The sequence below is a fragment of the Polyodon spathula genome, chromosome 22 (genome assembly GCF_017654505.1).
Source record: "Polyodon spathula isolate WHYD16114869_AA chromosome 22, ASM1765450v1, whole genome shotgun sequence".
Taxonomy (NCBI): Eukaryota; Metazoa; Chordata; class Actinopteri; order Acipenseriformes; family Polyodontidae; genus Polyodon; species Polyodon spathula.
Window position 1 is genome coordinate 17,379,951 of NC_054555.1, and position 26,968 is coordinate 17,406,918.

General features: G+C 37.9%; 1 protein-coding gene across 1 annotated transcript in view; it reads right to left on the reverse strand.

Moving 5' to 3' along the window:
• Window positions 1-26,968, reverse strand: part of LOC121296849 (PH and SEC7 domain-containing protein 2-like) — a 249,354-nt gene that overhangs the window by 14,110 nt on the left and 208,276 nt on the right. The window contains exons 11-13 of the mRNA XM_041222713.1: window positions 17,753-17,823; window positions 14,825-14,982; window positions 8,646-8,790 (exon numbers count right to left, since the gene is read on the reverse strand). Of these exons, the coding sequence (XP_041078647.1) occupies window positions 8,646-8,790; window positions 14,825-14,982; window positions 17,753-17,823 (374 nt within the window). The remainder of the gene's footprint in view (window positions 1-8,645; window positions 8,791-14,824; window positions 14,983-17,752; window positions 17,824-26,968) is intronic.

Genomic DNA, 26,968 nt, shown 5'->3' on the forward strand with positions numbered 1-26,968 from the left:
GGTGCACCCGGGCCATCCTTCCCATGGTTAGACCACGGCTCTTCTTGCCGAGGTGGCTCCTACTGCTGCTGCCGCTGTTGCTTCTAGCGGCTGTTCCTTCCCATATTAAAAAAAAAAAATACTTCTCAAAAAGAAAAACAAAAATAAAGGCACCCGCAGTTCGGATCCTGGCCTGGGTCGTCTATGGCACTGTTAGATCCCATGATGTGTGATGTGAGTGACGTCAGGTTCCAGGAAAGCAGTACACAAATGGCAGGAATGCAGAGTAAAAAACTGCGTGGCTGTGTAGTGTTTTATTAAACAACAAAATAAATAGTTTTCAAAACACAAAATAAAAGGGTCCAAGGGCCAAACAAAAGGGTTTAAAAAAACAACACAAGAAAATAAGTACCTATATTGTCTATATACACTTAATAATTCTTTAAATGATATATGTAATTATATAAGCTGATAATCATAAGTTAATTGCATTCAAAAATTACATTTTTAAATGAAAATGTAAATCTTGTCAATTTCAATGAAATGGTCACCCAAAGCAAAGGGATTTCAGTCTGAAGCCCAAGTCAGTTAAAAGTCTGAAATGTGTATAGCACAGTGTTAGAACACTGGCCTAAGTATAAAAGTGTCTTTGTTAGATGTTCTCTGAGTTAACTAGCATGTTACCTAATTAACCTTTTGTCACCAATTATTGTTAACAGGTGAGGGTCCATGATTATTATAAATATAGGTAGCATAGGCACACGTTTGTCATTCCTGAATGTAAGGGAGCAGAAAATGACAAAAAAAAAAAAGACAGTCTAATTACTTTAAGAAATGAAGGTCAATCTTTAAGACAAATCACAAGAACTTTGCAAGTGTCTGTAACTGCTGTGGCCAAAACCATCAAACGATTGGAAGAAACTGGCACTCATGAGGACCGAACAAAGTCAGGCAGGCCAATGGTGACCTCAGAATAAGAGAACAAGTTAATTCGAGTCATAAGTCTGCAAAACCAGCGATTACCTGCCCCTGAAATACAAGCTCAGCTAAACTGTTCAGGGGAGAGTGCAGAATAAGAGGAAGAGACTTGCCTGGGCCAAAAAACACAGAAACTGGACGTTTGAGGAGTGGAAGCGGGTCTTATGGACCGATGAGTCAAAATTTGAAATATCTGGGTCCAACTGCCGAGTATTTGTAAGATGCAGAGAGGGTGAGCGCATGAGTTCTGCATGTGGGGTTCCCACTGTCAAGCATGGAGGAGGCAGTGTCATGGTCTGGGTTGCTTTGCTGGTGACAGAGTTGGTGATCTTTACCAAGTCCATGGCAAGCTCAAACAGCATGGCTATCATAGCATACTTCAGAGGCATACCATTCCATCAGGATTACGGCTAGTTGGGCAGTCCTTCATTCTTCAGCAAGATAATGACCCGAAACACACCTCAAAGTTCTGCAAGAACTATCTGGCGAAGGAGGAAAGTGAAGGACAACTCAATCTAATGACCTGGCCTGCCCAGTCTCCAGACTTCAATCCCATAGAATTTGTATTGGACGAACTGGACAGAAGAGTCAAAGAAAAGCTACCCACAAGTGCCGTACATCTCTGGGAATTGCTGCAGAAGAGCTGGGAAGACATGTCTGGTAATTTCATGCTGAAACTTGCTGTTATTAAGGCAAAGGGTGGCTATTTTGAGGAATCCAAGATTTAGAGAGAATTTTCAATTTTCTTCAACATTGCTTTAATACTCCTTATGTTTTGTTTTGTATATTGTAACATGTGTTTTTACAGAAGTATTTACAGAAACGTATACAACGTAAAACATTGTCACTTATGAAAAAAACAGTTTCCAGCAAGTGTACTCAAATTTGTGACTGGTACTGTGTATATATGTGTGTCTGTGTATGTATGTATGTATGTATGCATGTATGTATGTATGTATGTATTGTAGCATTTTAGGGTTCTAGGATAAAATTAGAGAGGCAGACAGCTCTTGCAGTTATCGAATGGCTGGTTTTATTGAACATTAACCAACATAAAAAAAAAAACCTCAAGGACAGCGTAACAGCTTCTCACACACACACACACACACTTCGAACATTCTCCCCTCTCCCAGCTCCCGCGTTCCCTTATATGGAGCCCTGATTTGGCGCCAACCCTGCCTTTAACCTATGGAAACCCCCAATTACCAACCAACCAATAGGAGAGTCCGCACACACACACACACACAGTTAGGTTGTTAGTAGCTTATTGATCCCAAAATCTCATCAAGCAGCTTCTTGAAGGATCCCAGGGTGTCAGCTACAACAACATTACTGGGAAGTTGATTCCAGACAATTCCTCACAATTCTCTGTGTAAAAAAGTGCCTCCTATTTTCTGTTCTGAATGCCCTTTTGTCTAATCTCCATTTGTGACCCCTGGTCCTTGTTTCTTTTTTCAGGCTGAAAAAGATCCTTGGGTCGACACTGTCAATACCTTTTAGAATTTTTAATGCTTGAATTAGGTCGCCACGTAGTGGTGTTCAAGACTGAACAGATACAATTCTTTTAGCCTGTCTGCATATGACATGCCTTTTAAGCCGGAATAATTCTGGTCGCTCTTCTTTGCACTCTTTCTAGAGCAGCAATATCTTTTTTATAGCGAGGTGACCAGAACTGCACACAATATTCAAGATGAGGTCTTACTAGTGCATTGTACAGTTTTAACATTACTTCCCTTGATTTAAATTCAACACTTTTCACAATGTATCCGTGCATCTTGTTAGCCTTTTTTATAACTTCCCCACATTGTCTAGATGAAGACATTTCTGAGTCAACAAAAACTCCTAGGTCTTTTTCATAGATTCCTTCTCCAATTTCAATATCTCCCATATGATATTTATAATGTACATTTTTATTTCCTGCATGCAGTACCTTACACTTTTCTCTAAATGTCATTTGCCATGTGTCTGCCCAGTTCTGAATCTTGTCTAGATCATTTTGAATGACCTTTGCTGCTGCAACAGTGTTTGCCACTCCTCCTACTTTTGTGTCGTCTGCAAATTTAACAAGTTTGCTTACTATATCAGAATCTAAATCATTAATGTAGATTAGGAATAGCAGAGGACCTAATACTGATCCCTGTGGTACACCACTGGTTACCACACTCCATTCTGAGGTTTTTCCTCTAATCAGTACTTTCTGTTTTCTACATGTTAACCACTCCCTAATCCATGTACATGTGTTTCCTTGAATCCCAACTGCGTTCAGTTTGAGAATTAATCTTTTGTGCGGGACTTTGTCAAAAGCTTTCTGGAAATCTAAATAAACCATGTCATATGCTTTGCAATTATCCATTATCGATGTTGCATCCTCAAAAAAATCAAGCAAGTTAGTTAGACACGATCTCCCTTTCCTAAAACCATGTTGACTGTCTCCCAGTACCCTGTTACCATATAGGTAATTTTCCATTTTGGATCTTATTATAGTTTCCATAAGTTTGCATATAATAGAAGTCAGGCTTACTGGTCTGTAGTTACCTGGTTCAGTTTTGTTTCCCTTTTTGTGGATCGGTATTACGTTTGCAATTTTCCAGTCTGTCGGTACCACCCCTGTGTCAAGAGACTGCTGCATGATCTTGGTTAGCGGTTTGTAAATTACTTCTTTCATTTCTTTGAGTACTACTGGGAGGATCTCATCCGGCCCAGGGGATTTGTTTATTTTAAGAGCTCCTAGTCCCTTTAACATTTCTGCCTCAGTTATGCTAAAGTTATTTAAAACTGGATAGGAACTGGATGACATGTGGAGCATGTTGTCAGTATCTTCCTTTGTAAAAACTTGTGAAAAGTAATCATTTAATATATTTGCTATTTTTTTTCTTCATCTACGATTTTGCCATTTGTATCTCTTAAACATTTAATCTCCTCTTTGAATGTTCTCTTGCTGTTGTAATATTGGAAAAACATTTTGGAATTGGTTTTAGCTCCCTTAGCAATGTTCATTTCTATTTCTCTCTTGGCCTTTCTAACTTCCTTTTTGACTTGCGTTTGCAGTTCCGTGTACTCTTTCTGCGTACTTTCTTTTTGGTCCTTTTTTAATGCTCTATAAAGTGCCTTTTTTCGCTGAATATTTTTTTTAATTGATCTATTAAACCATTTTGGCAATTTACTTTTACATTTAGATTTGTCTACTTTAGGGATGTAATTATTTTGCACGTCTAGTACTACTTTTTTGAAGAACAAGCATCCTTTTTCTGTGGGTGTTTTCTCTATTTTACTCCAATCTACTTCTGTTAGTCTCTGTTTCATACCTTCATAGTTTGCTTTTCTAAAATTGTAAACCTTAGCTTTAGTCATTACTTTTTTCTTTCATTTTGGGGTTTTAAAGAACACTTCAAATGAGACCATGTTGTGGTCTGAGTTTGCTAGTGGTTCTCTGACCTCTGTTTTAGTTATTCTGTTATTTGAAAAGACTAAATCAAGGCATGCCTCCCCTCTAGTCGGTGCCTTGACAAATTGTGTTAGGAAGCAGTCATTTGTCATTTCCACCATTTCCATTTCATCCTCCGTGCTACCCACCGGGTTTTCCCATTCTATTTGGGGGAAGTTGAAATCCCCCACACGACACACTCCTCTTGCACACAGACAGTACAGGCAAGCACATGCCCCCCCCCCCGTCTGTTTACTGCACAGACCCAGGATCGCTACAGCCCATTAATCAATAATTAGCAATTAACAATTTAGCCAATTAAGGCTCCAGCCACATTCTCACATGTATTTGGCAGGGAGGAATTTAACCCCCTTCCTGTCGATCCAAAACAAACAACAGTGCAATCACAATAATTAATCATATACACCTATATCTACACACAAACGAAAAATAACAACAATTATAATGAATAATACTGTGACACCTGCCACACAAAAATAGATATTAATTTAGTGGTCTATTTAAGCGCACTGCTTTTAGCCTGGCCAGGCATTCAAATTGATCAATAAGCATATAAAAAAATAATGAAAACGTAAGTCAAAAAGTTATGTTTACCGTTTCCCTGGTTTTGGGAAACGTTGCCCCTTTAAATGAGTTGGAAGACCTTGACCTTTTTAAACCCTGCACTAATGCCCTATGGGACGGCATCTTTTTGGCTTTTTTCCCACTGGTGTTTTTGTGGATTTTCGCTGCTGCACGATACCTGGTTTTCCTTTCTCTTGTGTTCTACTGGATCGCCCACAGACAAGCACGCAAGCCGGTCAGATCAAGCCGATTTATTATTATTATTATTATTATTATTATTATTATATGGTCCAAGAAGAGCATTGTTTTGGATTCCCTGGATATCTTTTGCTTTATTTCCTGGATTTTTGTGGATTACAAATATGTTTGGTTATTTTTTGTATCTTACCAATACGTTTATTTTCTGCAGTTGTACTATTTTTGGATGAGCAGTGTAGGGGACTTATTTTCGGGACATTGTTTGCATTTGTTTTGAAACGCTTTTGTCTTAATGATTGCATATATGCATTGCTGTATGTAGTGTGGCTAAAGTAATTTAGCAAATATTGTTTTTTCTTTTCCTTTTGTTCTTACCTGTGCCACAAACTTGGTGGTTAATTTCCAACCCTCTTCTATTGCGCACTGCGCTATTGGCTTCCTGGGTTTACTGGCGCTTCTTTGGTGCTTATGGAGTATTCCATTCGTGTGTATGCTTGTGAGTGGAACAGAAATTAAATCGTTTGCAACCAACGAACCTAGCAATTCTATTATTGCTGTCAAACTTTCTGCCGTCTACTTGTTACAATATTATTTAAAGGGTCTTTTGGCAGTAACCTATTCTATTCTGATTCTGGGAATATCGGGTTAGCCTGGTGATCAAAGGTTAGGGTTAGGGCACATCATATAAAGGGCGGGGCACCCTGTCACAGGCTCAATGTAGGTGTTATCCTACACTATTAGAAGGCAGTTTGGTCCAGTTGTTTAAAGTTCAGGGTTTGTAACTAGAGGGTCACCTGTTCAAGTCCTACCTCTGCACTGATGGTCATAGGTTCAAATCCCACCTTCTTGACTGACTGACTTACTCTGTGACCCTGAACAAGTCACTTAACCTCCTTGTGCTCCATCTTGTGCAGGTGAAGTTGCCAGCATCCTTGCAGGGGTTGGCACGGGATCTCTAGCACCCTCTTCACTCACTCGGTCCTGGCACTTCGCTGGCATCCTCCTCACTGTCACTGCCTTTGGAAGATTAATCTTCGCAAACCCAGTCTGCTTCAGAGCCAGATTCATCATTGTCAGTCTCTGCTGCATCAGAATCATTGTTTGGTAAACGTCGCAGTAATTCCAAACACTGCTTTGCTGTCCTTCATCTTCCGCAATCCATTTTCAATGTGTTTTGGGGTAAGTGAATTTCTTAGATAAACTAGTGACTTGTATAGTAATCTGAGTGTAGACAGACAACCAGGAGCCGTGATGTCAAGGCTGATTGATGGGCTATCAGGAGGCTCATTGAAACAATAAAAATGTCAGACTGCTCACTTGGGGAATGCAGACTGATATAATGAAACTTCAATACATGGTGGCAAGTCCTAACTGATAAATACAAACAATACCACAACACTGTTATAATATAATATGTTTTATATGTAAAGGTTAATTTGACAGCTCCGGGTCGGAATAGGATACAGTATGAAAGCATTTTATCTTGCAAATTTTTGCAGCTACACGATTGGTTCTTTGTCAGGGTAATGAGTACATATATTAAGGAAAAGTCTGGAAAGCACAACTCTATCTTAAACGCACGCAGCACAATTTTAATTTAAATCAAATTCAAATACCCGCCTTGGTTGGTCTAGTGTTAACCAATCATAACTAATCACATTCACAATAAACATTTACCTATCAAAATACACAAAAGAAATGATATTTATATAATATACTCATCATAGAAACACAAGTAGTCCTAGTAGACTCTAACAGTATGCGCTATGCTTGTGCTGAGATGGTAAGAGGTGAGATGCAACAACATGGCTGCCTCCATGTCTCTCTGCACAAACCAAATCAAAGGAATGTTTCCATTAAAGTAAGTTTTAAGTATTTTAAAACAGATGGATTGTTAATAGAGAAGTAGGTATGTTTGTATGGTATGTCAAACGCTAATTATGTTGTTGGGTTGTAGGCAAATCTATCAGACCCTATTTTTATTTTGTATTCTTCTAATTTCTTTAAATTACTTAAATTTCTTTGAAAAATATGTACCGTAAAACATCAAATAATCACTGGTTTCCAACACTCGCCAGGTCTCTAAACACCAGGGCTGTTTGGAAATAGACTCTTTTAAACGCCGGGTTATGAATAATAATGTAACGCGCGTCATACTGAATGTTCCAGCCAATAAACACACACGGCTGTACAGCCAGCTTACCAATTTGTTTTTCAACAGTAATGAACAGACCCTGAGGCTCAGGATGAATGATAAGAAAACTGAATTTAACTTATTTTAAGGTACACATAATGCATACAGTTTTTTATATGACATTATTCATTTTAAAACCAGGTGTGAAGCTTTTTTGAGCGTGCTGAAAGTAAAATACAAACTTGTTTTCTGATATTAACAGGGTTGTTTAGTGTTTCGTACGTTTTCTTTTTTTGTATTAACAGTATTTCGTGCATTTGAGTCTTGTAATGAATACTTCGTATTTTGCTCCATTTCTAGCGTTCTTATTTATCAATGTACACATTATAAAAACAAATTAGCCACTTTTGCTTTGATTGTGTGGTAACACTGGTACTTGTATTGATTTTCTTAATCTTTAAACAGTGTGAAGCATTTTGAGTTTTATGGGCCAACAGTATGAACTTATTTTTCATATTAACACAGTATTTCATGCGGTTGTTTTGCAATGAAGATTCGTTGCTGGTTAATTTTTCATCGATTACCAATGTACACGTTTTGAGGGTGAACAATAAATATAATATGTGTTAATAAAGATGATGGTTATTGCTTTTATTAATTTTTATACAATTTTTTTTTTTTTTTTTTTTTTTTGTGCTGCAAGCCTATAAAAAATCTAATAAGGTATACCTTAATACATGCTTGTGTTCCGATATTTACAGGGCTGGCTTTTGCGAATTTTACTGTTTTTATTATTACAATACAAACCGTTATTAACCACTGACACAACTTTAATGATGTTGCTGGAATGTTGTAATTTTACTTTTGTCATTTCTATAGGTTTGTGTGCAGGAAGCTTTTTGATGTTTGCTTCTGTAGTATTTGCAGATGTGAGTGATCTTATATAATAAACGCTGAGTCTCCAATTACGGTAAGTGTAATGTATTTTAAGAATAAGAACAACATTGACAAAGCACAGCATGCTGCCTCATTGTAAACAGGCCCAATTCCTGCCTGGCTTTACTCATTCATGATGCTATTTGGGACAGAGAATGTTAAATGCTGACACAACCTCCCCCCCCCCCCCCCCCCCCCCCCACCCCCCCACCCCCCCCCCCCCCCCCCCCCCCCCCCCCCCCCCCCCCCCCCCGAAAAAACACACTTGCAGCATTTGTATGAAATGATGCCCTTGGTAGTATTTAAGAAAGCTTAATTGTGGATGAAGGCAGATGTTATCTGAGAAACTTTAGTTGTGGATGAAGGTAGATGTTACCTGAGAGTTTCATTGTGGATGAAGGCAGGAGTTACCTGAGAAAGTTTTGTTGTGGATGAAGGTAGGAGCGGTCTACAGAATTTTTTCTTGGAGCCAATGGCAGCTGGAAAAGCCGGGGCTGAGAAGAGTGCAGCGACCAGATTGATCCGCAGTATCCAGGACAGCATCTCTTCCTCACTCCTGCAGGGGGCAACACAGAGAACAAGCTCACAACCATCAAATGCACCAGGATCACATGAAAACCCATCTACAAAGGGCAGAAGAGGACAGATCAACACAGCCTTTGGTTAAAAGCTTGTTCCAGTTCTTGCTTTTAGTTCTTATGAAAGGTGAGGAACAACAGCACTGGCTCAGTCAGGCACCATACCAGCAGACTGCATGAGAGCTTCTCCTCACAGCTCAATACAAACTCAATCCTAACCTGAACACCTCCTGCCTTCCAGTCACTGGCCTCTTCCAAGTTGACTGAGTTGTTTTAACAGGGGGTGGTTTTGTACCATTCTGTCTGCTGCGGGCCATGCTGAGACCACTAAAACTTGCCTGTTACCTGAGCCAGATTTGAAAAAAATCACTACTCTTAACATATTTCCAAAGCAATCAGTGGTCTTATTGATGCAGTACCTGCTACACTGCATTTCGGAACCTGCCAACTGGTTTAGTTTGCTCCCAGTAAATCATTGCACACACTGCATAGAGATGCACCATTTCTGTAAAATGTCTTTAAAAAGACACCAGCTGCATCAAAGATCAGAAATATTTATTGGAAGGATCGCTCTGCAGTGCAAGAAAAGGACATTTCACAAGTCTGTTTTTTTATTTTTATTTCTGTCTTTATTTATGATAATTCAGTCATGGTAAAATAGAATGTGTTTAAAGGGTAGAATTCTACAATGTGGTTAACAGGACAAGGAGCCCTGTACACATATTTGTTTATTTTTAGAACAGGGTACCCCTCTGCCCCTGTGCAGTTTGTTATTTTGTATTTGTTTTGTTGTAGTATTATTATAATTTATTATTTGTATCTATGACGGCGTAGCTGTGTTTTGTTAGTATTTTATTAAATATGACGGCGAAGAGCAGTATGTTTTGTATTGTTTTGCAGCGTGGATGGGAAGTCCCATCCACATTAAAAACCTGTGCAGAATAGTTAGTTAATCCCTTGGTCACTAATATAAAAGCCTGCCGTTCACCCTGTTCTGGGTGGGTGTTCAGAGGAGAGAACAGAGCAAGAGCAGTAGCAGTTTAACCCTTTGCAGTTAAATTATTCAGCACTTGTCAGGTCCAATTTATTTTCACACGCGCTGTTTATTTTACACACTCTGTTTAAAATATATATTTTTCAGAGTAAAACAGGTTTAAAATGCATTAAATCGCAAAAGGACACTCTACTGTATCTATAGCCAATCCCCACCACTTGTTCGCTGTATTTTTCACATACCTCTTTATAGACATGCGTACTGATAAATCCTCTCCTGATCACTTGTTTTTTTTTTTTTTGACCAAACTCAATAATGCGATCCAAGTCATTATTTTATTACTATAACATCTCCAAAAAGCTCTGCAAATGTCCATGATATTCTTTGAGCGCTGGATGCAGAAGCAGCTACCTCCTTTGTTATATCCGTGGTATCTCTAGTGGGTGGGTCTATGAGACACATCCTGGTGTGTTTTTTTTTTTTTTTTTCGGTTTCATTCGGCTCCTATCATTCTCATGCGGCCATTGAGAGGTTTTCTTGGCCTTTTTCGGAGGAAACAATGATGACCTGTGCTTTACGTCTTTTTTTTTTTTTTTTATCATGTCAGACAGGGACTGCAAAGGGTTAAAAACCAAACTAAATACAGGGTTAGTGAAAGCAATTGCCCAGCCAGATCTGTGTTTCTGTTTGAGACTTGTTTGTTTAATATCACCGTGTAACAAATTATTATTTTTTTTTTTTGGTTCCTGGGTAGTAAGTGTTATTTCCTAATTGCTTATGCCTCAAAAGTATAGAAAATGGCTATTATTCCCCACAAACTTTGCTTTTGTGACCAGAACAGTGATATTTTGTAATTTACCTATTTCCAATGAGAAAATGGTCTTTTCGTTCACATAAAGTCAGAAAAAAACAACATACAAATCCAAATTAACATGTATTTATACTAAAGTAATGCAAAAATGACTACAAAAGATTTAGAAGTGAGTAGTTTTTCGAGATTTACGATTATACTGTAAATCACTTTCACGAATCAGCCCCCAAATGTAGTCTCCCATCATGTTCTCGTTATACTGTCTTGGTAGCGGCGTTCAAAGTCCAGTATATCCTGGTGGAAGCGCTCGCCTTGCTCCTCCGAGTACGCTCCCATGTTCTCCTTGAATTTATCAAGATGAGCATCAAGGATATGGACTTTGAGGGACATCCTACAGCCCATTGTGCTGTAGTTCTTCACCAGAGTCTCAACCAGCTCCACATAGTTTTCAGCCTTGTGATTGCCCAGGAAGCAAAGGCAAAGATAGCAGGGAAACTTGGTAGAACTGCCTTGGAGACCCATCAGGAATGCCATCATTGCAGCCTCTTGATGCCATCTCAGAAAAATGCAGATATGTATCCACTTAGGCAGCTGGAACTAAACTGAACTGGTGGGCTTAAGGCCCCTGTATTTATACTACTATTTATATTACTGGAAAGTTCTAGAAGTTACTCCAAGTTTACTCAGCACTGAATCTATCTGGAATGTTCTGGAAAATAGGTAAATTTCAAAATATCACTGTCCTGGTCACAAAAGCAAAGTTTGTGGGGAATAATAGCCATTTTCTATACTTTTGAGGCATAAGCAATTAGGAAATAACACTTACTACCCAGGAAAAAACTGTGTTACAAAGTGTACTTATTTTGCTCTGTCAACAGTGTTTTTAAAATATTTAATTTATTTTTGTATTTAAAAATAAAAACTGTTCACGATGTGCCTTTTGCACCTCAATATTTTTTGTTCCTGCATCTGGCCTGACATCACCACACAGCTACCCTGTCACACGTGGTGTTCATAGTGGGATCACCAGCACTGGAGAGGTCGGTGCGTCCGCAGCCCAAGAGGGAGGAGTCGGTGCGGCCGCAGCCCCTGCCGCCTTTGCCACCTGGAGCAGAGCAGTATAAGAGCTGCCTCTGTCTCCACCACCACCACCAGAGGGAGAGAAGCAGGAGCTGCCTCTCCCTTCACCACTGGAAGGACCAGGACAAGATGTTGACAGTCCTCAGCAGCCCCTACATATGCTGCTGAGCGGAGAACGGGAAAACCACCCGGCTACAGCGGCTATGAAGAGGGTCAACCTAAGCTAATCCTGGGTCTGATGGAAAAGGGAAAATTGTCCCACATAAGACTGCAAAGTGTTCAAAACCAAACTAAATACAGGGTCAGTGAAAGTAATTAACCAGCCTGACCTGTGTTTTTGTTCGAGACTTGTTTAATATTTACTTTGCTCTGTCAGCAGTGTTGTTGTTTAAAATATCATTTATTTTTGTATTTAAAAATAAAAACAGAGCACGCCGCACTTTTTGCACCGCATTATTTTTCCTTTATTGTTCTTCCTGCATCTGGCCTGACATTACCACACGGCTACCCTGTCACAGTGGTATTTGCTGTTTTTCAGATAAGCATTTACATATTTAGACATGCCAGAGAAAAGGATAAATTGTCAATGTGATGTCAAATATTATGTTTAATCGAAGTATCTTGAAAAAACTTTTCTGACAGTGAAATTAGCAATTTTTTACAGTATAATAAACCCAGCCCTTTTTATCAGTAATTCGTGTTATCCGGAGTCTAAGCCAAATGCATGCTGTCAGTTTGCATTGAAGTTACAGTAACACTGAACAATGAACATATTACAAATACAAGTACTGTATTGTGCATTTAATTGAAAATACAGTTGTACGTGAACTTTTAAAAAGTACATAGTGCAAATTAACTTAACTTGAAACCTGCAGGTCCCATTCTGATCACAGGCATTTTTAAAAGCACAAAATGGTCCACAACATCAGGGCATTGAGTAAATCAGAAACACTGATGACTTGCACCCGCAGTGTGCTGTTCACAGGCCTGTATTGCTGTACCCTGGTTTTTCAGAATGGTTGACAAACTGTTTGCGGGAATGTTGAAATCTTCAGCAACATCTTTCTTTTCCTTGTCAGTGTTGCATTATCCACTGCTTTCAACATCTCTAAGGATAGCGCACCTTTTTGCACTGCTTCATGTAAATGGCACTGATGCATGCGCACTATGGCAACACAAAAACTATCTATGGCAACTGGAAATGCATCATAGGATCAGTAGTCCCAAAACAGCACTACAATACAGAACAGTGAAAACTTTAAGACTGCTTCGTCTCCTCAAGACCCCCCTGTTTAGACTGCACTTGCCTATGTACAACGCTACTGGATCCTCAGCTAATGCACTCTCTCTACACTATTGCACTACAAATAATGTAATTGTAAATATAACTTGTTATAATCATAATTTGTTGCATCCTAGTCCATATTGTATTTTAGTTGTATTATTTGCACTATAAACTATACTACATTTAAACAGTACACTTGCATTGTAGCCTGTACACCTGTAACTCACCGGAAAGGTGTCTGCCAAATAAATACATACATAAAAAAATTAATAAAAACAGTACTACAGTGAGATAGGTGGCACCAAACACCTGAAACTCTTAGACTGTTGTGACCTTTGACAGTAGATTTCTATATAGAACATTTGAATAACTACCCAGTGAGCACACAACATTATACTGACATTGTGTATTGGTTGTATTCGAGTCGCGACTTCTGGCAACCAAAATATAACCAATGCACAACGTCTTTTTAAAGTTATTTCAGATTATGGTATGTCTGTAAACAAATGTCCTGTTAGGCCAGTTTTTTTTTTTTTTTTTTTTTTTTTTTTCTTTTTTGTTTCTATACATGTATTATTAATACTACTACTAATAATAATACTTATCAATCCATGGTATGTATTTAATAATATAGAAGTGAATTTATATATTTATACATCTCCATTACTAAATTAAGCCCAAAGTTGCCTGAAGCGTGGATGCCTATTTCTTCTTCTTCTTCTTCTTCTTCTTTAGTGTCTGATCTCACTTAGAAGCCGCTCAAACACACATAGGTATACTTAACTTTGAAACTGCCTGCAAATGTTAAAATTATTTAAGTGGACACTTAAATGAGGACAATCAGAGGATTTGCCACAATAGTTTTAATTTAGCTTTTTGCCACAATAGTTTTAAGCTATGAACTTATTGTTTTCTTTGTTATTTGTTCTTGCAGATAGTGTGAAGAAAACCCAGAAAGGCAAAGAACTGGACGAGCTCTGTCTAAAGTAGAGAGAGAGAGAGAAAATGTTTTGGTTGTACTGTAATTTTAAAGTGCCCTGGCAGAATAAAATGAGCATCTGTGACATACCCGTGGCAAAGTGAATATATAATAATATAGATTACGTTGTGTAATATAGTATATAATATACATTGTATTTTAATGTGTGAAAAAACATGTAAGTCATCTTAGATAAAGACGCCAGCCCAATGATGAAATAATAATAATAATAATAATAATAATAATGATCATGTATTTTGTTGTTTTATTAAACTTCATTAGTCTACCACCAGTGTCTATTGTTTTATTTATTTAATTATTTACAATCAATATGTCAATATTGATATAGACGTACATAGGTTAGGAATCTGACATTGGATTACGGTTGGATTATTAATGCATATGAAAGCTATTTTTATTATTAATTAATTAATACATTATAATATTTTGAGGTCAGATTCTGACGTTATAACGTTCATATTGTGGCGCTGTTACAACGTTGTGGTTCAGACGTCAGAAAAACTTCCATATCCAACCTCATTCTGACCAATATCCACTGTCTGAGTCTGAAGTTAATACGACATCACTGCAACCAACTTTGCCCACTGGGAATGGACAACAAAAGAACTACCATAGCTGAGTGCTTCACTGAGAAACAAGTAGTTTGAAATCAGTCCTTCAATATGGAAAACTAGAATGTGATCTGCATACATACAGTACATATATACATACGATATGCAGGGAAGCCTCCTCTATGTTCTAATGCCCTGGAATATGCTTATTTAACAATAATACATAACTAAAAATTAACAATAATAATAATAAATACAACTACTACGACTACTACTAATAATAATACTCACGGTGCTTGAAAGAGAAACACTCTCCAGTCTGCTGTCTTGAGTTTCAGCACATTTGGCCGCTTGCTGTAATCTGTGGCTTTTGTAGCTAAGGCATGGTGTATGCGAATGGCATTTTTCAGATCTACTTCCGAAAGGTCTTTGTCAGGCTTGTATTCATCCTATCAAACAAACATACAAAACAAAACTGAACACGTCGTCTTGGTAAAATAGAGTAAATATACTTAAAATCTGTTTTTGACCCCAGACCACATTTACAAATATCTTCATAACATCTTTGTATCAATGAAATAATCCTCTATTCATAACAAGGCAAACAATTTTATCGACCTAAATTCTAAATGTAATAGTGCCTGTAAATTGTAATACTCCAGAGTAAACAGAATACTGTAGATTACATGCACTTGTTTAGTGGGGTGTGCTTATACACAAGACCAGCACACAGGCTTGTTTAGTGGGGTGTGCTTATACATGAGACCAGGGCATAGGCTTATTTAGTGGGGTATGCTTATACACAAGACCAGCACACAGGCTTCTTTAGTGGGGTGTGCTTATACACAAGACCAGTGCACAGGCTTGTTTAGTGGGGTGTGCTTATATACAAGACCAGTGCACAGGCTTGTTTAGTGGGGTGTGCTTATACACAAGACCAGCACACAGGCTTCTTTAGTGGGGTGTGCTTATACACAAGACCAGTGCACAGGCTTGTTTAGTGGGGTGTGCTTATACACAAGACCAGTGCACAGGCTTGTTTAGTGGGGTGTGCTTATACACAAGACTGCCTAAACACAAGACTAAGACCAGTTGCCTAAACAATTTCCACTAAGAAAGTAGGGAAGCGCCCATTCAAATCTGGTACTTTGTCGTTTTCAGTCTTTTACATATTTTTTAATTTAATTTATCATATGTTTCCACCCTTAAGAAAATAGTATTGAAATTTATCATATGCAATACATTGTATATTTTTTTACTTCTGCAACTTTGCGGTCGACTTCTCATTTTGTCTTGTTCGTTGTGAATTTTTTTTTTTTTTTAGAGAAATTTATTGTTTGTTTCCAGTTTAAGTTTGCAAAAAAAAAAAAAAAAAAAAGTATAATTAATGGTAAATGTATCTCTGTTTGATAATAGGCAAATTATCCTTCTCCAGGCGAATGGTCCAAATGTTGAAAAATGTATTGCCCAGTGGATTTATGTCAAAAGAGTCAGCTATACGCTTAAAAATATAACGCTGCAGTACGGACAACACAGGACACAACAAAGGTAACACAATGCTTTTCTTGCAGGTCTAAGAGTTTTACCAGAGGCACAGCAAGTATGTGTTTTAAATCAAGGGCTTAAAAGATTAAGGAGAAGGGTTCTGAAAAATATTGCATTACACAGCCCCACGTGCTCTTTTCAAAATGTCCACTCTAGTGCACTGATGGTGTAAGTTTTATCGCGCTTCCTGCAGTGATTTATAGGACAGATCTCAAACCCCAGTGCACTACAGTGGACATTGTGAATAGAGCTTTGAAACAGACTTCAAAGTTATAAGTAAAAATGTACAAAGTCTTCAGGATGTTAACAATGAAAAGAAAAATTACAAGAAAGTTTTATTTTTTAACAGTTGTACCAACACATGGGGACGTATAACACTATTTTTTTGGAACCCCACCACTCACTCTTTAATGCTAACACAAGAGTTGTACCCTTTTGCTGATGGGAATATGGTTCATAAAAAGGCTGTGTTTTTCCTTGCCTATCTTCAGTATATTACGATTTACAATGTTAAACTTGTTTCATGTGGAACTTTGTGCTTGTTCTGGATGGCCCAGATCCGGGATGATAAATTCGGTTTCATTTGGAACGTTGTGCTTGTTCTGGCTGGCAATGATCAGGGATGACAAATTCTGTTTCATTTCCAAAATGTTTAAACTTTTGGATTAAACATGTCAATCGTTAACATATTTAGATTATTATTATTATTTTTTTAATCAATCAAAAAAACTTATTATGACTCATCCATTAGAGTCATTTTGTACGATGCCTGGCAACATTAATGTGTGTGAGACTACATGGGCATAACATTTATTTGTATTTGGAAATGACTAACTAAATATTGTTTAAATAACCTTACACTGCACAAACCAAACTGAAACATCATGGTTGTTTTAATGTATGTTTATACAGTACAACCAGTCTTATTATGTTGCGTAAATACATGTCCTGCAAATCCTTGTTTACGGAATGGAGAAAGTCAGATTAAAATGACTGCAATCCTTGAATTATGTGTTCAAATAGTTTGTCATGTTCTGTATACTGTGCCTATATTTGTTTAGGTACAGTATTAGATTTGACAGTACCTCTGAAAGCAGCACACTGTATAATCCCAAGCGATGCAGGATTAGACAGGTTCAGCTTTCCATTTTAATGTAATTTTCTCTCTTTCCTTCCTCTCTTCATGTCTGATTTCCTCCTGTTTCCAACAACCACAACAAACCTAATATTCAATGTTCAAAGCTCTACTCACAGCGCCCGTGTTTCTCATTTGAATCGTGGAGATGCACTGTTTGCAGAGCTGTGTTAAGCTGTGAGTCTGGTTCTTCGCAAACTGTGTCGAAGATGAGTCATATGTTTTGCCTATTTAAAGCCATGTACTGAAAAATGGACTGCAGAATCTTGTGGTTTATCATGTCACAAAACCACGTGATAGAATTATTCTCTTGTAATCCCTGCAACCTCTCTATTGTTCTATGTGCCGTACAAATGCAAACATTGTATTGTCAAACCAGTGCTAAACTTCAATGTCAGATGTGTGTTCTCTGGCTGTCATTAATTGCACTGTAACCTGCAGTAAAAACCTTTTAATGTGATTACATTTCCAAATTATTTTTGAGTGCATACAGTGGTAGATTTTGCAGACACCACTGCTCTGGTTGTTTGCAGTATTACCTTTTGCAGATACAATATCGTCCCTTTCAAAACAGCGTAGAATTTCTTCCAACCTCTTCTACCTCGGGGAGCTGAAAAAACACAACGGAAGGTATTAAATAGTATTAAAGATGAGAAACAGAAAGCAGCACTCAAAAAAACACCTCGGAGCAATGGCTGTCCACAGTTAATGTTGATGACATTAATATAAGTATGATTTACAAGAACAGGACACAGTTCTCCTATTGTTTTCCATACAGGCCAGCCATGAGTTAGAACTGATGTTGAAAAGCTTCACATACACTACAATGATTATTTCAGATAAACAAAAGTAAATAAATAAATAACTTTAAAGTATAATAGTGCTAATGGCATTTCTGTGTTCCTTGGCAATAATGAAGCTCAAGATAAACACTTAACCAAGCTTTGCAACATCACAATGGCATCTCCACGTGATACACTAAGTCCAAGGCTACAAACACCGATTTTCAAGTGCAAAGGAAAAAACAAATTTAAGAGAAAATTAACAAAGAAAATGTGTATCTTTTAATCATTCAAATGGTGTTTTACTCGTTTAAAACTGACCCAGGCAGATAGATTTAGCTTGTAATGTTCTCTGTCTTTATTCTCCTGTAACATGTTGGAATATTAAAAGAAACGTATGCAGTTCTTTGAACGTTTCAACCATGAGTCTTCAACTCAAACTGTTGTTATGAGTTGTGTGTCAAATTCTTCTGCTATGGGGTTTGGCCTGGTCTCCACCCTCAAATGTGCTGATATTCATGCAGTAGACATCATCCTTGGGGTTGGTTATTTTCTCTCTGCACATAAAAGATTGAGTTTGTTGCATTCATTTAGGCCAGATTACAGTATATAAACACCTTTAAATGTTACCTGCTCCCTGTATTAAACAGAATAAAGGAATTACAGAAGGATTGACTCTTTTACCCGTACGGGTGTTCAGAGAGTACGACCCCCATGGAATTCACTTAAAACAGAAAACAGAACCCTGTACAGCATAACTATAAGTGAATGTGGCTAAAAAAAAACAACCCAATAATCTCACCTGTTCTGCATTTACATTAGCTAATTCCCATAATCATACCTGGTCAGCACTTCCGTTAGCTACATCCAATAATCTCACCTGTTCTGCCCTTCCATTAGCTACATCCCATAATCTCACCTGTTCTGAACTTCCATGAGCTACACATATCAAGATGTTTTGAAAGAAACACATGTTACAGCAAACATGGATTTTCCATTTCTAACATGGAATCTGCTGCTCAAGATTTCTGTGCTTAAATGGGTGCTCACACCAGATGCAGCTGCTGCGTGGCAAAAGCAATTGTTTTCAATGAAGGCGTCATGCGCAGCAGTAGAGGGAAGTGGCACCGCAGAGCGGCGTGCAGGAGATAAAATATTTTCAACTTTCACCGCGCCGTGACGTAAACTACTAAGCCAATCAGGGGAAAGTAGGAAGCTCCTTTGCAGGGAAAATAATAATAACTGGAGTTGCTAGCAACTATAAAGGCTTCCAAAGAAAACATGATTCAATAATCACAGATAATCGCTGATACAGCTCGCTACATTTCCTATAATTAGTTAATGGGCTACTTAATTTGTATCATGTACAGAGCTTAATCTTACACTGAAGTTTGAGTACATTGATCTGTGTTAGATATAGCTGAGGCGCTATAGGCCAATTTGTGGGCTTTGAACCTTAGCAGAGGTCAAAGACTATGGGTGATGGCATTTTTTTTATACTGTAGAGCACTTATGACTTCCTATATGTGTTCAATATAAATGATTGCTGTATCTGTGCTCCTTAAGGTCTTTTTTTTTACCAGAAATGTTCATTCTTGACCCTTAGCAGAGGTAAAAGGTCATAGGTAATGACATTCTTTTTATAGAGCACATGACTTCCTATATGTGTTCCATATTAACCATAACTCTATCTGTGATCCCTGAGGCGCAAGGAGCCAGTTTTTAGTTTGACCTTTTGGAGAGGTCACAGGTGATGACACTTTCATAGAGCACATATGACTTACTATACGTGTTCCATTATAACTATGACCGCCAAACCATGTGACCAATCTGCTTTCGATTTTAGTAGTTATTACTTTATTATGGGCAGCACAACTGTGCCAACATTGAAGAGCATACGTGCAACACTGTTCTTGTTATGGGTCATAAAAGTTGTTTTTCAATTATCAATATGGCTGTCAAATCATGTGACCAAAACACACCATTTTGAAATCGACAGTACTTCACATTACCCTCTACTATCATACTCAGTTTCACGTGTCTAGTCTATTGCAGTATGGATTTATACTTTAATATATGGAAATACAGCACTCGTGAAATTGTTATTTTGCTCGTTGTATCCATGCTTTTTAACTTGCACTATCTGCTGACATTGTCAGATCTCCATCTTAAGTTGTTTTTGTCAACAAGAGTTTTGAAAATTGTCCAATATTTTCAGGAGATCTAGTATTGTGGCCAAACTGTGAACTTTTTCAACTTTTTGATACTAGTCTGGTAATGTGCCCATAGGCCTCTCCCTACGTATGTGTTTTCATAAGTCTGCAAATGACATTTCTGCAGAAGACAAAATAATAATAATAATAATAATAATAATAATAATAATAATAAAATAATAATAAATAATAATATAAAAAACAAATAACAATAGGCTTCCACAGCCTTTGGCTTGGAAGCCTAATAAGAATAATAAAATGGAGGAAAAGCTTGTGGTTCTGATTTCAGATTTTCCAGAGTTGTATAATACAACATAAAATATTTAAATCTGCCTTCATCAAACCAGAGCTCCTGTATCAGCCGATGATATTCGCCCTACCTTTTTCTTTTCTTGAAGATGTCATGGACCCACAGCGATCTTACATTTTTCTTTTTCCAGTAGAGCAGGACGATCGTAATCCTCTTTTTTTTTTGCTGTTCATTGTTCTAGGTATTGTGTTGTCATATGCACAGTACCACTGATTGTTGCCGCTTTTACCGTTTCCCCAAAAAGTTTGATATGATGGGATGGCATTTGTTGCATTTTTTAATCCTGTGTATAAGATAATGCTCCATAATATCCATGTATAATGATGCTTTAACTCACACTGCCTTTGCCTATACCCAGCAAACCAGACAAAACTCACAAAGAAAGAAAGAAAATATTTTTTAAAAGCAACATGTTTTTATTTTATTTTAAACAACACAATTGCCTGATATTTTGGGTAATTGTGGGGGAATTATGATGGTGTGTGTGGGGGGTTAAAATAATGTTTTATTATAAATATATATATTTCGCTCCTCATTCCTTGAAATATTTTTCTTTAACTAAGCCTTGTGTCTGTATAAAAAGAGTTTTCCCTTCCCACTGGCATTTACTGTTTGTTGCCTGGCAACAAAAAGTCACCGTACACTGTGACGTAACAACAGACCACCCACTGACTTTCCCCAGCTGATCCCCTGCCGCATTCGGTGTGAACAGTGGTCTGTGACGACTGCAGAGCGGCGTGAAAGGAGGCGGAATGCGTGCCGCTTCCAGTGTGAACACCCCTTAACTCTCATGATATCAGCAGGGTCTCTGGGGTCAAAGCATGTTTCTGGCCATTGAAGGGGTGGGAAAAGGTTCACGGTAAGCAAGCAAGTGCAACACTTACTGAAAGCGTGGCTTGTAAACAGATTTGTCTTAAAATATCAGTACATATTTATTACAGCATGAGTTTCTTTCATAACCGAGAGTTACAACTTCACAGAATAATTAGCTACAGTAGGTTGGATATCTTGATGGCACCTTTTTTAATGGAAAATCTTGTTAACAAACACTCGTTTTAGCACTGTGTTATTTCCACCCTGTGTTATGTTGCTATTCAATCCAATCCAGGCATAAGAGGACATGTCTAAAGCACACCACTGCACTGGAAAAAGGGCCAAACCCTTGATTTAACATGTAAGGCCTAAATTGATTCAAGAGGAAAAGGGATTGAATGTCACCATAAATTAAACAACACAGGTATAAATTTGTATGTATTTATTTATTTAATAAATTCACAGCAGCTAGATTTAGTAGTACAATGCAGCCTTATTATAGCAGTTGTAAAAAAACTGCTCATGCTTGGCTTGTAGTTCCTTTGCAATTAAAATAAAGTAGCAGTTTTTTTTTTTTTTTTTTTTTAATCTGATCTTTGGCACCGGCAATTAATAAGCAGGTTAATAAAGAGACTTCCTCTCTGCAACCATCACTACTATGCAGACCCCTTTTTCTCCCGCTTTCTCAGGAGCTGCTGGTACGAATTCTGGTTGTGCCAAGTTGCTGAAAGAGGCTGGGGACCACAGTAAATTTGTACGATAATTTAGTGCTTTACTTTTACCATAGTTTACCATGGTTTGACAAGTTTTTTTTTTGTTTTTAAATATACTTTACCATACCTCTCTGAAATTTACAGTGCTTACATATGCTAATTACTTTGCTATGATTGTACTGAGGGGACTCACAGGGAGTTTGTGTTCCTGCTGCTTTAGAAGGAGATCGCCTGTGACACCTGGTGGCTCTTCAGTGCCCCCCAATGGGGAAGAGGGGACTCACTGGTAGTGATAAGTTCTCTGAATGTTAAGTGGTTTGCAATGGGTGTAAAATCTCTAATGGGCATATCAGTGCTCTTAGCTCTCTCTAAAAGAAGAGTACATTTATTGAATTATTTAAATCTAACCAGCCTCCTCTCATTGTATATAGTAATTGTAAAGCAGGGCTGTTCATTCTCATCTGCATTTCCATTTACTTGTATATTTGACACCAGCTGCTGGGAATGTTTAAGGCAACAACTGAATAAAACTGATTACTGTTCCCTTTTCATAAATACAAATTCAATTTGTATATTGATAAACACTGTATTTGTACAACAAGGGGATCATTTTCAAAACTTTTGTTCTCACATTTACCATTTTCTAAAGTATATATTTGCTTTTGTGCTTTAAGTGTTCCAATAAATGTGCACAAAATATTAGATATTTTGTGTTTCATAACTTTGGAGAGAGAGATTGTGTTTACAAAACATAAAAACTATGAACCTGTCAAACAATGTTCACTTAAGTCAGTGATACAGAATGCATATGAACCTGTCATACAGAGTTCACTTAGTGATAGAGAAATGTTTTTCCAATATTACAACAGCAAGAGAACATTCAAAGAGGAGATTAAATGTTTAAGAGATACAAATGGCAAAATCGTAGATGAAGAAAAAAAACAGCAAATACATTAAATGATTACTTTTCACAAGTTTTTACAAAGGAAGATACTGACAACATGCTCCACATGTCATCCAGTTCCTATCCAGTTTTAAATAACTTTAGCATAACTGAGGCAGAAGTGTTAAAGGGACTAGGAGCTCTTAAAATAAACAAATCCCCTGGGCCGGATGAGATCCTCCCAGTAGTACTCAAAGAAATGAAAGAAGTAATTTACAAACCGCTAACCAAGATCATGCAGCAGTCTCTTGACACAGGAGTGGTACCGACAGACTGGAAAATTGCAAACGTAATACCGATCCACAAAAAGGGAAACAAAACTGAACCAGGTAACTACAGACCAGTAAGCCTGACTTCTATTATATGCAAACTTATGGAAACTATAATAAGATCCAACATGGAAAATTACCTATATGGTAACAGGGTCCTGGGAGACAGTCAACATGGTTTTAGGAAAGGGAGATCGTGTCTAACTAACTTGCTTGATTTTTTTGAGGATGCAACATCGATAATGGATAATTGCAAAGCATATGACATGGTTTATTTAGATTTCCAGAAAGCTTTTGACAAAGTCCCGCACAAAAGATTAATTCTCAAACTGAACACAGTTGGGATTCAAGGAAACACATGTACATGGATTAGGGAGTGGTTAACATGTAGAAAACAAAAAGTACTGATTAGAGGAGAAACCTCAGAATGGAGTGTGGTAACCAGTGGTGTACCACAGGGATCAATATTAGGTCCTCTGCTATTCCTAATCTACATTAATGATTTAGATTCTGGTATAGAAAGCAAACTTGTTAAATTTGCAGACGACACAAAAAAGTAGGAGGAGTGGCAAACACTGTTGTAGCAGCAAAGGTCATTCAAAATGATCTAGACAAGATTCAGAACTGGGCAGACACATGGCAAATGATATTTAATAGAGAAAAGTGTAAGGTACTGCATGCAGGAAATAAAGATGTACATTATAAATATCATTTGGGAGATACTGAAATTGGAGAAGGAATCTATGAAAAAGACCTAGGAGTTTTTATTGACTCAGAAATGTCTTCATCTAGACAATGTGGGGAAGCTATAAAAAAGGCTAACAAGATGCTCGGATACATTGTGAAAAGTGTTGAATTTAAATCAAGGGAAGTAATGTTAAAACTGTACAATGCACTAGTAAGACCTCATCTTGAATATTGTGTTCAGTTCTGGTCACCTCGCTATAAAAAATATATTGCTGCTCTAGAAAGAGTGCAAAGAAGAGCGACCAGAATTATTCCGGGCTTAAAAAGGCATGTCATATACAGACAGGCTAAAGAATTGAATCTGTTCAGTTTTGAACAAAGAAGACTACGTGGCGACCTAATTCAAGCATTCAAAATTCTAAAAGGTATTGACAGTGTCGACCCAAGGGACTTTTGCAGCCTGAAAAAAGAAACAAGGACCAGGGGTCACAAATGGAGATTAGACAAAGGGGCATTCAGAACAGAAAATAGGAGGCACTTTTTCACACAGAGAATTGTGAGGGTCTGGAATCAACTCCCCGATAATGTTGTTGAATCTAACACCCAGGGATCCTTCAAGAAGCTGCTTGATGAGATTCTGGGATCAATAAGCTACTAACAACCAAACGAGCAAGATGGGCCGAATGGCCTCCTCTCATTTGTAAATTTTATGTTCTTATGTTCATATTGTCACAGATGGTTCTGGCATGTCCCTTTTGTGCTATAAGTCAATAGATTATTTTGCATTGAAGGCCTTGGTTGTAAGGGTGTGCGGTTTTTTGATGGACCCAGATTCAGTTAAAATGTGTTTGCCCACTGACGATGGGAATGGGAATGTAGAGATGGGAGCCCAGCTAACAATATTTAAGTTTTAACAGGTATAAGACTTTTAAAGACTGTAACCCACACCTGTGAGCAGAAACTGACCCAAACCTGTCACAGCTACTGGAAGCAGGCTGATCTTTGGGAAACGAACTGAACATTTGTGAAACTGCAACAAATATTGTAATGACTGCAATGTGTTTTAAAGAACTAGTCTAGTTCTACAACTAGTAGAAAGTATTATTAGCAGATCTGTGTAAGGCCTGTTGTGGTATTTAACTTCCTGGGGAAAGCTGCTGAGCTGAGTAAAAAAGGAAAAACATACTGTGAAATAAATATATACATGTTCTGTTACTGTAGTTGTTTAAAAGTAGAAAAATAATAATCTTGTAATGGAAAAACTAAAAAGTGTTAGTGTACAGGGAAACCGGTTAAAAGAGCAGACTTACATTCATGTCTCTTATTTAAAGAAAAGAGTGAGTCTGATTTAAAAGCAAGTATTTTAAAGTCATGAGAACAGAATAATTGAATCAACAATTTAAAGTCTTAGACCTGCTGCTATATTTCTGGGAGCTAAACAAATATATAGTTTAAATGACTGAGCAATCATGTATCTTATTTGAAAAAAGGTATTAAGACTTGATCTAAAAGGAGCCCCTGCGATAGAAGTAAATCTTTTATTTAGATTACAATAATACAGCTATTAGAATGTTGTATTTAAAAGGAGCAAAACAATAGAATAAAAACAGTATAAACTGTAACTCTAACAGTAAACTTACTAAAGCCTGGTATACAAACTAATGCTGTAACCTTGATTCTCACCTGCTAGTTCAATTTCTCCAACTAAACAAAACGTGTCTTTTAGACACTGCAATATCAATTAAACCAAATAACATACATGTTTAGTTTATATAAAGATTTCACTGCAGTAATAAACAGAGGTAATTTGCAGAAAAAGCTGTAGAGTTTGAACGTGAAATAAATAATTTTGGGGTCTGCGGTTTTTCTGTAGATGTTTGTATCAGACACACAGTAGTATAATACTGGACGGCATTAGACCTTCAAAAGATAAGGCTTAGTCTTTGACACCTCAATGCAGGATTCGGTGTTGGCTCTTGAATGCGGGATTTGCCAACCTTGAATGATAACCAACGGAAGGTGCTTTAAGAAAGACAGGATATATAGGAATAAAAAGAGTATGTGCGAATTTTGACAATATGAACCTGCGTCACCAAATTGAATCATTCAATTTACACATTAGCTAATTAAGATTGTTAGCACTATAAATACCCTCTTCACGTTCCCCTCAGTTACGTTTTGATTTAATCATAAATGCACACACCGCGGTCAATATTCTGGATTATTCGGTTTTGTCGGGTGATGCTCTGTTTGCAGGTTTCCCAGAGCCGAGATCCACTCAACCAGTTCAACCAGCCCTTCCCGGGCCAACTCCACGACAACTTCGGTCGGTGGTATTTACCACTCCGAACTTCTCTACCCAGATGTGTGCTTCTCCTGTCTACCGTAGCTCCCACCTGGCCACTCGGTCCTCCGCAACTCCTGACATCAGAGACTGGAAGATCCCCAGGCTCTAGCATTATCTTTGTAGATAATAACATAACTTTTAAATCTACAGCATGTAAGGAGAATATGTTTACTTTATTTTTCTCAACTCTGGAACATCACTCCCGTCGTAGGTGCTATGACGTCATCACAAATCATTGCTTTACAGCTCGCTCCCAGTGTTGCCAAGTCTGACGACAAAACAAGCTCAACCCATGCCAGTATGGATGTTTCTACAAATTCCAATCTGTGACTCTCAAGAAACAAGCCCAATTCCGCATATTAAGCAGAACTGAAACCTCGCCCCGCAACGAATGCATTTCCACGAAGCACGTCTGCATCCGGAAAACTCCAAAGGTGGGATCACAGCGCCTGCCAATCAAAGGCTCATTCAGCAGTTACTGAGCATTCTGACTCCAACTACAACCTTTCAGGTTACCTCCCCTCACCGTAGGCATCCAGCAGGCCCCTGCAGTGACCTCCCTGGCCACTAAGGGCGTCCAGCAGGCGCCCATAGTAGTCCCTTCTCCCCCAACTATAACCTTTCAGCTCCCTCCCCTCACTGCAGGTGTCCAACAGGCCCCTGCAGTGACCTCTCTGG